The 12,904-nt window shown below is 37.2% G+C and overlaps 1 protein-coding gene across 2 annotated transcripts in view; it reads left to right on the top strand.

Annotated features, from left to right (window-relative positions):
• LOC136134060 (protein FAM228B) overlaps positions 1-12,904 on the top strand; it is a 34,622-nt gene that overhangs the window by 7,163 nt on the left and 14,555 nt on the right. For both annotated transcript variants that reach the window (XM_065891543.1, XM_065891542.1), the window contains exons 2-6: positions 6,073-6,141; positions 7,644-7,835; positions 8,504-8,584; positions 12,226-12,313; positions 12,408-12,564. In XM_065891543.1, the coding sequence (XP_065747615.1) occupies positions 6,073-6,141; positions 7,644-7,835; positions 8,504-8,584; positions 12,226-12,313; positions 12,408-12,564 (587 nt within the window). The remainder of the gene's footprint in view (positions 1-6,072; positions 6,142-7,643; positions 7,836-8,503; positions 8,585-12,225; positions 12,314-12,407; positions 12,565-12,904) is intronic.

Genomic DNA, 12,904 nt, shown 5'->3' with positions numbered 1-12,904 from the left:
TAATCTTATGTATTATTTTTGTCAGGCTTCTTTCACTCAGTATAATTTGCAATTCATCCATGTTGTTTCATGTTTCAGTACTTAGTTCCTTTTTTTTTTTTTTTCTGAATGCTATATACCCCAGTTTGTCTATTCTGTCATTGGGCATTTGGGTTGTTTACAGTTTTTGGCTCTTATGAATAAAGCTGTTAGGAACATTCATGTACATGTCTTTATATGGATATATATTTTCATTACTGTTGGGTAAACATCTAGTTGTAGAAGGCCTAAGTCATATGGTAAATGAATGTAATATTTTATGAAACTGCCAACTGTTTTCCAAAATTATTTATTTATTTTTCTGGTACGCTGGCCTGTCACTGTTGTGGCCTCTCCCGTTGTGGAGCACAGGCTCCGGATGCGCAGGCTCAGCGGCCATGGCTCACGGACCCAGCCGCTCTGTGGCATGTGGGATCTTCCTGGACCGGGGCACGAACCCGTGTCCCCTGCATCGGCAGGCGGACTCTCAACCACTGCGCCACCAGGGAAGCCCAAAGTTATATTATTTTATATTTGCACTGGCAGTGTATTGGAGTTCCAGTGTTTCACATCCTAGCCAACATTTGGTACAGTCTCTGTGTGTGTGTGTATGTGTGTGTGTGTAGGTGTAGTCTTTTGAGACATTCTAAAAGATGCAGAGTCACATTTCAAAAGATGTAGAGTCACATTTCATTGTGTGCTGTTTTAAAAAAATTAAAAATTTTTTGGCTGCGTCAGGTCCTAGTTGCAGCTCGTGGGATCTTTGTTGAGGTATGTGGGATCTTTGTGGTGGTGCGCGGGCTTCTCTCTAGTTGTGGCGTGCAAGTTTTCTCTAGTTGCGGCATGCAGGCTCCAGGGTGCGTGGGCTCTGTAGTTTGTGGCACGCAGGCTCTCTAGTTGAGGTGTGCAAGCTCAGTAGTTATGGCACGCGAGCTTAGTTGCCCTATGGCATGTGGGATCCCAGTTCCCCAACTAGGGATTGAACCCGCGTCCCCTGCATTGTAAGGCGGATTCTTTACCACTGGACTATCAGGGGAGTCCCTCATTGTGTGTTTTTTTTGTTGTCCTTGTTGTTTTTTTTGCAGTACTCGGGGCTCTCACTGTTGTGGCCTCTTCCATCATGGAGCACAGGCTCCAGACGCGCAGGCTCAGTGGCCATGGCCCACAGGCCCAGCCGCTCCGTGGCATGTGGAATCCTCCCGGACTGGGGCACGAACCCGTGTCCCCTGCATTGGCAGGTGGACTCTCAACCACTGCGCCACCAGGGAAGCCCGTGCATTTTTTTTTTTTTTCTGTGCATTTTTTAATTTAAAATTCACTACCTTAACGTGTACAGTTCAGTAGTTTTTAGTATATCCACAAGGTTGTATAACCATCATCTCTCTAATTCCAGAACATTTTCATCACCCCAAAAAGGAAACTCATACCCTTTAGCAGTCCTTGTCCATTCCCTTCTCCCTTGTTCTCTGGCAACTGCTAATCTACTTTCTCTTAGATTTGTCTATTCTGGACATTGTATACAAATGGAATCATGTAGTATGTGGTCTTTTGTGTCTGACTTCTTCCACTTAGCATACTGTTTTCATGGTTCATCCATGTTGTAGCATGTATCAGCACTTCATTCTTTTTTATGGCCAAATGATACTCCAGTATATGGATATACCACATTTTATTTATCCATTCATCAGTGGATGGGCAGTTGGATTTTTTCTGGTTTTTGACTATTATGAACAATGCTGCTGTGAACATTGTATACAAGTTTTTGTGTGAACATATGTTTTCAGCTGTCTTGGGTATATAACCTAGGAATGGAATTGCTAAGTCATATGGTAATTCTGTGTTTAACTTTTTGAGGAGCTGCCTACTGTTTCCAACAGTGGCTGTACCATTTTACATTCTCATCAGCAATGTATGAAGGTTCCAGTTTCTCTACTGCTTAGAGTTCATTGAACCTCTAGTATCAGTGAGCGTATAGTTCCCAACACATTTGGAAAAATTTCAGCCATTGTTTCTTAAAATATTTTTTCTACCCCATCCCTTCTCCTTTTGGGAAATAAAATTACATGTTTAATCGCCTGCTTAAAGCTATCCCATAGCCCACTGATTATCTGTTAAACTTTTTCATACTTTTCCTCCCTGCATTTCATTTTGGACAGCTTCTATTATGATTTTAACTTTACTAATCATTTCTTCTGTAATACCCAGTCTGTTGATAATCCTGTCTGTTGTATTTTTCATTTCAGACATTGTGGTTTTTATCCCTTAAGTTTTTAGGGGGCCTTTTAAAAAATCTTCCGTGTCTCAAAACATCTGCTGTTTCGTCTAGCTTCCTGCACTTATGAACTATTTTAATGTCTTTGTCTAATAATTATATAATCTGTGTCATTTCTGGGGTAGTTTTTAAAAAAAATATTTATTTGGCTGCACCAGGTCTTCGTTGCTGGGTGTGGGATCCTTAGTTGCAGCATGTGGGATCTTTAGTTGTGGCCTGCAAACTCTTAGTTGCAGCATGTGGGATCTAGTTCCCTGAGCAGGGATCAAACCTAGGCCCCTTGCATTGGGAGCATGGAGTCTTAGCCACTGGAACACAAGGGAAGTCTCCTCTGGGGTAGTTTTGATTGAGTCTTTTCATTAATCAAATTTTCCTGCTTCTTTATATGCCTGGTGATTTTTTTTTTTTAATTTCTGAGATATACATTTTAAAGTAATAACTAGAATTATGACTTATAACATTATACCAGAACATATAAGATTTTTAGAAATTTCATGTAATGTCTGAAACATTTATATAAACATATTTCCATACAAATAACCCAAAGAAAGTTTAGTATTAGTTGTTTTTTTTTGTTTTTTTATATTGCAGGTTCTTATTAGTCATTAGTTTTATACACATCAGTGTATACATGTCAATCCCAATCGTCCAATTCAGCACACCACCATCCCCACCCCACCACGGTTTTCCCCCCTTGGTGTCCATACGTTTGTTCTCTACATCTGTGTCTCAACCTCTGCCCTGCAAACTGGTTCATCTGTACCATTTTTCTAGGTTCCACATACATGCGTTAATATACGATATTTGTTTTTCTCTTTCTGACTTACTTCATTTTGTATGGCAGTCTCTAAGTCCATCCACGTCTCAGCAAATGACTCAATTTTGTTCCTTTTTATGGCTGAGTAATAATTCCATTATATATATGTACCACAACTTCTTTATCCATTCGTCTGTCGATGGACATTTAGGTTTCTTCCATGACCTGTATGCCTGGTGATGTTTTTAATTGGATGCCAGATGTGAATTTTTCCTTGTTGAGTGCTGGATATCTTTGATTTCCAATAAATATGCTGAGCTTTGTTCTGGTATGCGGTTAAGTTACTTGGACACAGTCTGATTTTTTTCATGTCTTGCCACCAAGCTTTGTTAGACAGAACTGTAGTATCATTTAGTGTATGGCCAATTTTGCTTTAGTACTTATTTTGTAAAACCCCTCTAAGTACTCATCTCTGTTTTATGCACCATAAAGTTTGTCACCCTGGCTGATGTTAAGAGGAATAACTCCTGGGGTTGTGTGACCTCTAGGGATTGTTCCCCTAATCCTTTCAGGTACTTCTTTGCCCAGTGTTTCTTTGGGTAGTTTCCCCACATGCATATAGTGTTCAGCATTCACCTGAAGACGCAAGGGGGACCCTCTACAGATCTAATTCTCTGCAGATCCCCAAAGCTCTTTCTCTGTATGACTTTCTTCCCTCTGGTACTGTGCTCTATGAACTGTAGCTACCCTGGCCTCCCCAGACTCCCAGCTCCCCTGCTCATTTCAGGGAGACGGGTGGATTCCACCTGATTTCCTCCTCTCTGTGCCACAGTCTGGAAATTCTCTCCAGGCTCTAATGAGCTATTTTAAGGCTCACCTTGTGTTCTGTATCTCAGGGGCCACTGTCCTTCATAGCCTGATGTCCAGTGTCTTGAACTGTTGTTTAACTTTTTTTTTTTTTAAGGTAGGAGGATAAATCTGTTCTCTCTTATTCTATCTTCCTTCCTAACTTACTTTCTTCTCCTATTCCATTCTTTTATTTATCATTTCTAGGACTCCAGTTATCAACTTGTTGAACCTTTTGTCTCATAAGTTGCTACAACTCTATTCATTTTCCAGTCTTTTTTCTTCCTGTTTCCCAGATTGGATAAATTCTAATGATTTGAATTCAAGTTCACTGACTCTTTTTATGTCATCTTCAATCTGCTGTTAAGCCCATTTAAGTTTGTTTGTTTTTTAAATTTAAGAACTGTATTTTCCACTTGGTTATTTTTCAGTCTCTATTTTTCTGCTGAGGTTTTCTATTCATTCATTATGAGCATATTTTCCTATAACTTCTTAAACATAGCTATAATAGTTGACCTAGAATCCTTGTCTGCTACTTCCAACATATGGGCCATCTCAGAGTTGATCTCCAGTTGATTGTATTTCTGTGTAAGGGTCACGTTTTCCTATTTGTCTAGTGATTTTGGACATTATGAGAGATACATTGTAAAGGGTCTGGATTCTGTTATGTTCCTCTGATTAATACTGAGTTTTTGTTTTAGCAGGCAGTTAACTTGCCTGAACACGAACTATGAACTTTGTCTCTCCTGCAGTTGGCAGCAGGTGAAATCACTGTTTAGTCTTTTTTAGCTTTAGCTGGGCTCCACGGAGTCTGCTTTGTGCTTATGTAGTTCAAGGGTCTGCCAGAGATTTGGTCTGCAGAATTTGTGGCATTCTGTCTATGGCTTACTCCTTTCAGGTATTTCTCCTCTTCATTTTCCTGCTGCTATGGTTGCCCTGAACTCTGTCTTCTAATTATTGAATCTGTAAAACTGTGTATTTCTGTCTGCGTTTGAGCTACCTTGTTTAGCTATGACTGAGGCCTGCTGTTAGACAAAAGTCCATAAAGAACTGAAAACTTTTCCAGTGCTGTTCTGTTTTTCCAAGTGTTGACTACCCTTTAGTTTCTTCCTGCTCTGGGTCAGTCTCCAGTGTCTTCAGGTGGTGGTTTTAATATTTCAGTACTCATCTTGGTTTTGACAGCAGTAGATTTGCTAGGAATAGCAACTCTGTGAGGCAGAAAGAACAAAGAAAATGAATTTGGAGTTAGATACATTTGAGTTTGAATTCTGGGCTCAGTGCAGGATTTTCTAGGCTTCTGGTTGTTGCTTAACTCCCTTGAGCCTTAATTTCCTTGTGTGTTAATGGGGAGGGTTAGTTCTTAGATTTTTAGATTTTACTCATCTATTCTGGAAAACAAGGGTAGTGGAAGTGAAGACAATTCCAATGACAGTTAATTTGAGAATATTTTATTTTTGTGTAATTATGAGAGGATTTCAAAGGCCCATCCCAAATGTCCACTTTGGGACTCTTTTATTATTAATCATTTTTTCCATTGTGGAAAAATTATATCATAAAATTTACTCTTTTTAACTATTTTTAAGTGTGTAAGTCAGTGATGTTAATTACATTCACATGTATGCTAGAAATCAACCTCTTGCATTTTCTGACATGTTTAATTGTGGAAAATTTGTTATGAAAATGGAAAAATTTAATTTTATGAGCTATTTCCTGAAGATTGTGTTGCTTTAAAATACTGAAAATGTGGCTTGTTCATAAAAAGTATTAATATTTGGTAGCTATAATGACTAAATGAATTCAAATAGAATTCATTCAGAGTAAATGAATTCAAATAGAGGCCTGATTGTATCACTTTATAGGATGTGAAAAAAGATGGGTTTTACCTACCATGTGTGTCTGGGCGAAGTCATTTGACCATATTGGGACTCAAAATGTCTGTGATCTGAGTTATTTTTTCCCTAGAATGAACTGTAGCTGAGAGCAGAAAGATTCAAATCCTCTTTAAAAAGTACTAATGATATGATTTGAAGTAGAAAAATTGGATTTAGAGAGAACTTTCCAGGGATATGTATGTCACATAAAATATTATGAGTCAAAAAAAAAATATTATGAGTCTAGGTAGTATTAATAATTTAATTTTCAAATATTTGATTTTCAAAATGTCATTCTGTCATTTTAGGCATTAGCTGAAGAAGATATTGATGCAGCTATTCAATCAATATTATACAGAGAAAATTATATAATTAAGGTAAGAATTGGCTGCAGAATGTGTCTCAAAAATTAAATTTTGTTTTTCCATTTCAGATGTAGTACATTGTCATTATAAAAATTTTAGGGGGCTTCCCTGGTGGCGCAGTGGTTGAGAGTCCGCCTGCTGATGCAGGGGACACGGGTTTGTGCCCTGGTCTGGGAGGATCCCACAAGCCGCGGAGCGGCTAGGCCCGTGAGCCATGGCCACTGTGCCTGCGCGTCCGGAGCCTATGCTCCACAACGGGAGAGGCCACAACAGTGAGAGGCCCGCGTACCGCCAAAAAAAAAAAAAAATTTTAGAAAATATAGAAAACAATTAAAACATTCATTAGCCTTTAGGATTGAACTTAAAAGAGCTCTGAGATTGCTTTAATTTAGTTCCTCTCTTCCTATACTTTGTGAGGACTCTTTTATAGATACCTTATAAGAGTTTCCTCCTACTCACTTGTTCCTTCATGTTAGTGGGGCTTCTGTGGAGTCACTAGGTATTGTTATTTTTTTTTCTGGCTGTGCTGTGCGGCTTGTGGGATCTTAGTTCCTTGACCAGGGATTGAACTCGGCCCCTCGGCAGTGAAGGTGTGGAGTCCTAATGACTGGACCCCCAGGGAATTCCCTCCATAGAATATTCTTCTTCCTCATTCTGTGTCATTCCTTTTCTTCCTAGATAACTCCGTTCTTTAAGGCCCATCCCAAATGTCTACCAATTTGGAAATCTTTTAAAAAATTTAATTTTTCTATTGTAAAATATATATAACATAAAATTTGCTTTTTAACCATTTTTGAGTGTACAATTCAGTGACATTAATTACATTTATCTGTTGAGCAACCATAACCACTATGTATTTCTAAACCTTTTTCATCACCCCAACCAAAACTTTGTAGTCATTAAGTAGTAACTTCCCAGCTCTCCTTCCGCAAACCTCTGGTAACATCTAATTTATTTTCTGTCTCTATGAATTTGCCTATTCTAGACATTTCATATAAGTGGAATCCTACAATATTTATCCTTTTGTGTCTGTCATATTTCACTTAGCATATTGCTTTTAAGGTTCATCCATGTTGTAGCATGTGTCAGAACTTCACTCCTTTTTATGATTGTATAATATTCCATTATACGTATGTACCACATTTTGTTTATACCTTCATCTGTTGATGAACACTGGAGTTGTTTCCACCTTTTGGCTATTGTGAGTAATGATGCAGTGAACACTGGTATACTAGTATCTGTTTGAACCCCATATATCTCTTGCTACATGGTCCCTCCTCCTGTTGTTTTGTAGATTTGTTTTGTTGTCTGTCTTCTAGGGAGAGCAGGCATGTTGTCTAATTTATTCATGTATTCTTTGTTTCCAGTATTGTGTGTGTCACACAGAAGCCAACCAAATGATTTAATTAATGGATGATTTTGTGGGTTATTCTTATGAATATAAATTAAGTTTAAAATTTGGAACAAGAAAACTTTAAGATAATATATTTGTCTTTCCTATCACTGTTTACTAGGCACTAGGTAAGTATTTAAAGCATCATGACTTCTTAAATGCAAGAAAAAAAGAAATATTATATAAAAGATGGGTTGATCATGTGGCAGATCCTCTCCAGAAGAAAATTATAGAAAATGTTGCTTCACATAAGAAGATTAAAAAAAGGAGACAAGAGGAATTAGATGCTTTTTTAAAATACGTAAATAAAAAGGTACTAAGAGATCATTTATTACTTTTTTCAGTTGCTTTAAAAGCTATAGTTATCTTTATTTATAATCATGCAAACAGCCTGCCCTTCCCAATTCTGTATATATGTAATCTGTACTCCGTTATAGCACATACTATTCTTAAATCCAGGGCATGTGGAAAGGATGGAGGGAAAGGGTTAGGTCTGAATTTAAATGTGTACATTAGAATAATTTTTCTTTCTTTCTCCTATGTAATTGTTAATTTTATATACCAATTTTTAAAAATTGGACTCTAGGTTCAAGATATATGTTGTTTTGAATTTTTTGTTCTTTATTCTGGAACTTGATTATTTATAAAGCTATAAAATATTTCTGTTCTGGCATTTTTAAGAGCTCTGAGATGTTTGAATATTAAGTACGTAAAAACAAATTCCTGTATCTTTTAGTGTTCCAACATCCTTTATTAAAATCTTGCAAATTTTAAGTAGATTCCTTCTATCACTATAATATTTCTTACTTAAATACATTAAATTTAATTTCCAATTTGGTCTTCCCTTCCCTTTTGCATTTGTCATTGATGCCATTTCAAAGCATAAGAGTGGAACTGTGTGTTTGACTCTTGAGTCCTGTTATGCTCAAAATTAATTATGGACTGCTTGTTCTTATGTGTGGTTTTATTTCCTTCCTATAGGGAAATGCATTTATAGAGCATTATGATCCAAAAGAATATAATCCTTTTTACGTGAACAAAGAGGACCCGAATTTTCTGAAGGTAGATTTCTAATTTTAACTTTGGTATTATGTGGTTTGTTTTTTTGAGCAGTCCTAATATATAAGTAGTCCTTTAGTGATTTCCAACGAATGCAGTAAAATCTTAAGAATCATGTCCCGGGCTTCCCTGGTGGCGCAGTGGTTGAGAATCTGCCTGCCGATGCAGGGGACACGGGTTCGTGCCCCAGTTTGGGAAGATCCCACATGCCGTGGAGCGGCTGGACCCGTGAGCCATGGCCGCTGAGCCTGCGCGTCTGGAGCCTGTGCTCCGCAGCGGAAGAGGCCGCGACAGTGAGGGGCCCACGTACCGAAAAAAAAAAAAAAAAAAAAAGAATCATGTCCCATCTCCATATCTTAGAAAGGAACAAAAAAGCCAAAGTCCAAAGTAAATTAAACCTCTGTAAAATTTGAAAATACTGTATAATAATTGGGTGATAGATAATGTTAAAAAATTTCAGACTTTTAAATTTGTTACAAAAGTAATATATTTTTATGATATACAAATGAGAAAATCAATTTTAAAATAAAGAATAAGAGACCACTCACAATTCCATTACCCAGAATGAACTCATGAACATTTTTCTGTATATTCTTCAGGACTTCTTTCTAATTATAAACCAACTATACTTCAATTAAAAAAAAAAAAGACTTCTTTCTATGGGTAGGTATATGTACACATTTTTATTTAACAAGAATGGGATCATACCACACATTAGGTTTTAAAATCTTTTTTTCTCAGTAGTTTATGATTTGCTTTCTTTCTTTGTCAATAAATGTAAATATACAATTGTAATCAATACATGGTATTCTGTTATTAATAGCTAACTTGCATTGAGAGTTTAACCAAATGTTAAGATTTCTTTTCACTTTATTTCAGCATTCATTGCTAATTTACAAATAAGGCAAGTGAGGCACGGGTAGGTTAAGTTACTTGTCCAGGGTTACACAGCTGTAAGTAGCAGAGTACGGGTATGTTTCTAAACACATATACTATCTTGCTATACCATCTTTTTTTCTTTTTTAACATATTCCTTATTTTGAACCTCTAGATTGTTTTTGACCTGTTATTATAAATGACATTATGATGAACATCCCTGTAACTATTTATTTCTTAATTTTTTTCCATTGGATAAGTTGCTAGAAGTAGAATTGCTGGGTTAAAAATTATGCATGATTTTAATTCATATCACGAAATTGTCCTCCAGAATGATTATATAAATTTGTACCTCCTCCCGAGAATCTATTTTTTCCACACTTTTGCTAATAGTGGATATTATTAAAGAAAATAAAACAAAAAATCTACCTTGAATCATAGACATTTTAAACTGCTGGTAGTTGTAGGGCAAAGCAGGTCTTTTAAGTTTTTCCCCAAATTAGGGTGTGTGTATGTGCTATTGTCCCTATTTTTATAGGTCAGAGTTAAACTGAGAGTTTAGAGTTAGATCCTTAGACGTACTAACTAGTAGCATACCTGGTAAGGGTTAGAATTGGGATTTGAAATCAGATCTTTTTTATAAAATTTATTTATTTATTTATTTAATTTTTGGCTGTGTTGGGTCTTCGTTGCTGTGCGCGGGCTTTCTCTTGCTGCGGCAGGGGCTACTCTTCGGCGTGGTGCACGGGCTTCTCATTGCAGTGGCTTGTCTTGTCGCGAAGCACGGGCTCTAGGCATGCGGGCTTCAGTAGTTGTGGCTCGCGGGCTCCAGAGTGCAGGCTCAGTAGTTGTGGCACATGGGCTTAGTTGCTCCGCGGCATGTGGGATCTTCCCGGACCAGGGCTCGAACCTGTGTCCCCTGCATTGGCAGGCGGATTCTCAACCACTACACCACTAGGGAAGCCTGAAACCAGATCTTTTGTATACCAGAATTCCATTCTGTTCTTTCACCATGTTGCCGCTCTAAATGAAGCTGATAGGTGACCTCTTAAGGTAAGCTGAGCACTTTGAGGTTATAGCAGCAGTTCTCAAAGTGAGGTACATAGACCTTTGACAGCCCCAAAACCCTTCTGGGGGGTCCATTAGGCCAAAACTTTTCATAATAGTGCCAATTTTATTTGCCTTTTTCATTGTGTTGACATTTGCACTGATGGTACAAAAGCAGTGTTGGGTAAAACTGCTAGTACCTTAGAGCTACTTAAGTCAGTGTTACCAAATTATACTGGTACTGTACTCATATTCTTCACTGTCATGCACTCACAGTAAAAAAAAAAAAAAATTCAATTTCACTTAATGTCCTTGATCAAACAGTAAAAAAATTATTAATTTTATTAAGTCTTACTCCCCCCTTTTTTAATTGAAGTATAGTTGATTTACAATGTTAGTTCCTAGTGTTCAGCAAGGTGATTTGGTTTTTTAGTTTTTCAGATTCTTTTCCATTATAGTTTATTACAAGATATTGAATATAATTCTCTGTGCTATACAATAGGACCTTGTTGTTTATCTGTTTTACTCTATGTAGTAGTTTGTATCTGCTAATTCGAAACTCCTAATTCATTCCTCCCCTCCAAGTCTTGGTCTTTTCTACACATCTTTTTAATATTCTGTGATGAAATGGGAGGTATGCAAAGAGCATTTCTGTATACTGAAATACAGTATGATTGTTTGAATTGTGAGCTGAACTGGCTGATTTTTTTTCATGGAATATCATTTTTACTTGAAAGAATGACTTACAGACTATGTTTATTAAGTCTTGGGTGTTTGGTAGACATTTTCTGGAAAATTAATGAAGTGAGTCTGTCACTTCAAAAAAAACAGCTGACAATATTTGTTGCCAGTGATAAAATGTGAACTTTCAAACAAAAATTTGAATTTTTGAAATACCATACTGACCATCATGTGTGACAGTGTTCCAATACTCAAAGACTTTACTGATGAGACTGGTGATGATATTAATGAATGTGATTATTGTATAATGAAATGTATTAACATTTGGAAGACCTCACATAACTCAGTGGTCTAATTTTCTCTAAACAACCAATTCATGATATGGATGAAAGATTCATTCAGAGTTCAAGTTCAAGATGGACCAATGGATTTTAATGTAGCAGAGTTTGAATAATTCATTGATATGGTTTCAGATTCTATATCATAACTGACCTTTAAGAAGCTGCCACTTGTTGAGTTTGGGTATAGTATTGATATCTAAAAAGAATATCCATAGTGATTGGAAAAGGCTATTAAAACAAGAGCTAACCATGCTTCTTTGGCTGAAGGGCCTTGTTAGGAGATGTATTAGAGTGCTGCCATCTCTTTGTAATGTGTTAAATATCTATAATAATTAGGGCTTCCCTGGTGGCGCAGTGGTTGAGAGTCCGCCTGCCGATGCAGGGGACGTGGGTTTGTGCCCCGGTCCAGGAAGATCCCACATGCCGCGGAGCGGCTGGGCCCGTGAGCCATGGCCGCTGAGCCTGCGCGTCCGGAGCCTGTGCTCCGCAAGAGGAGAGGCCACAACAGTGAGAGGCCCGCGTATGGCAAAAAACTAAAAAAAAATTAAAAAAAAAAAAAAAAAAAAAAAAAAATTAGATTGCTGTTAGTTTGTAGATGCTGTAATCTTGATTATTCTGGCATAAGAGCTTGGCATGGATGCTTAGAATAGACTGAAAAAGAGCTGGAACCCAGTCCTCAAAGAAGTGTTTTTCTTGTAGGTTACCATCCCACCATTTCGTGACCCTTTGAAAAAGGCACAATATGACAAAGACGATGGAAAACGAATTCTTCTTCAGTGTGAGACTGGTACTTAGTTTCTAATTGTTATGTGGTTTCATAACCCAAGAGCAATGGGAGTTGCATTTAAGGATGCTAATTTAGGTTGCTCATCTTCCTACAGGCAGAATATTTACAATGAGAGAATTTAAAGAGGTTGAGAAGGCCAAACTGCATTCCAGATTTCCAGGAATTTCTAATTCAAGGCACTTTATGACTCCAAATGAGTGGCTTAAACTGCCTACAAAGTACATAGAGAGTGAATTTTGTAAAAGGAGCAGGTAATGGTTAGTATGATAGAAATTTTGGAACCTCTTCGAATTTGAAAACTGTTTCTTGAGACAGTGATATATATTTTGTCATAATTATGATTTTTAAAAACTATTTCAATTTTCAATGAGAAGGCTACTGTAATTCTTGTCTTTGTTCCTCTGTATGTGATGTTTCTTTTCTTGGGTACTTTCAACATTTTCTCTTTGTCTTTGGTTTTCATTAGCTAGTCTATGATGTCTGTAGGTGTTTTTTCCCCTTTCTTTTTGTTTGATCCTACTTAGGGTTCACTGAGATTCTTGTATCTGTGGTTTGATGTATTTCATTATTTGGGGGGAAATTCTAGGCTGT

Source organism: Phocoena phocoena, chromosome 14 (assembly GCF_963924675.1).
Source record: "Phocoena phocoena chromosome 14, mPhoPho1.1, whole genome shotgun sequence".
Lineage (NCBI taxonomy): Eukaryota > Metazoa > Chordata > Mammalia > Artiodactyla > Phocoenidae > Phocoena > Phocoena phocoena.
Note: the sequence above shows the minus strand (reverse complement) of the source record. Positions and strands in the feature narration are given on the sequence as shown.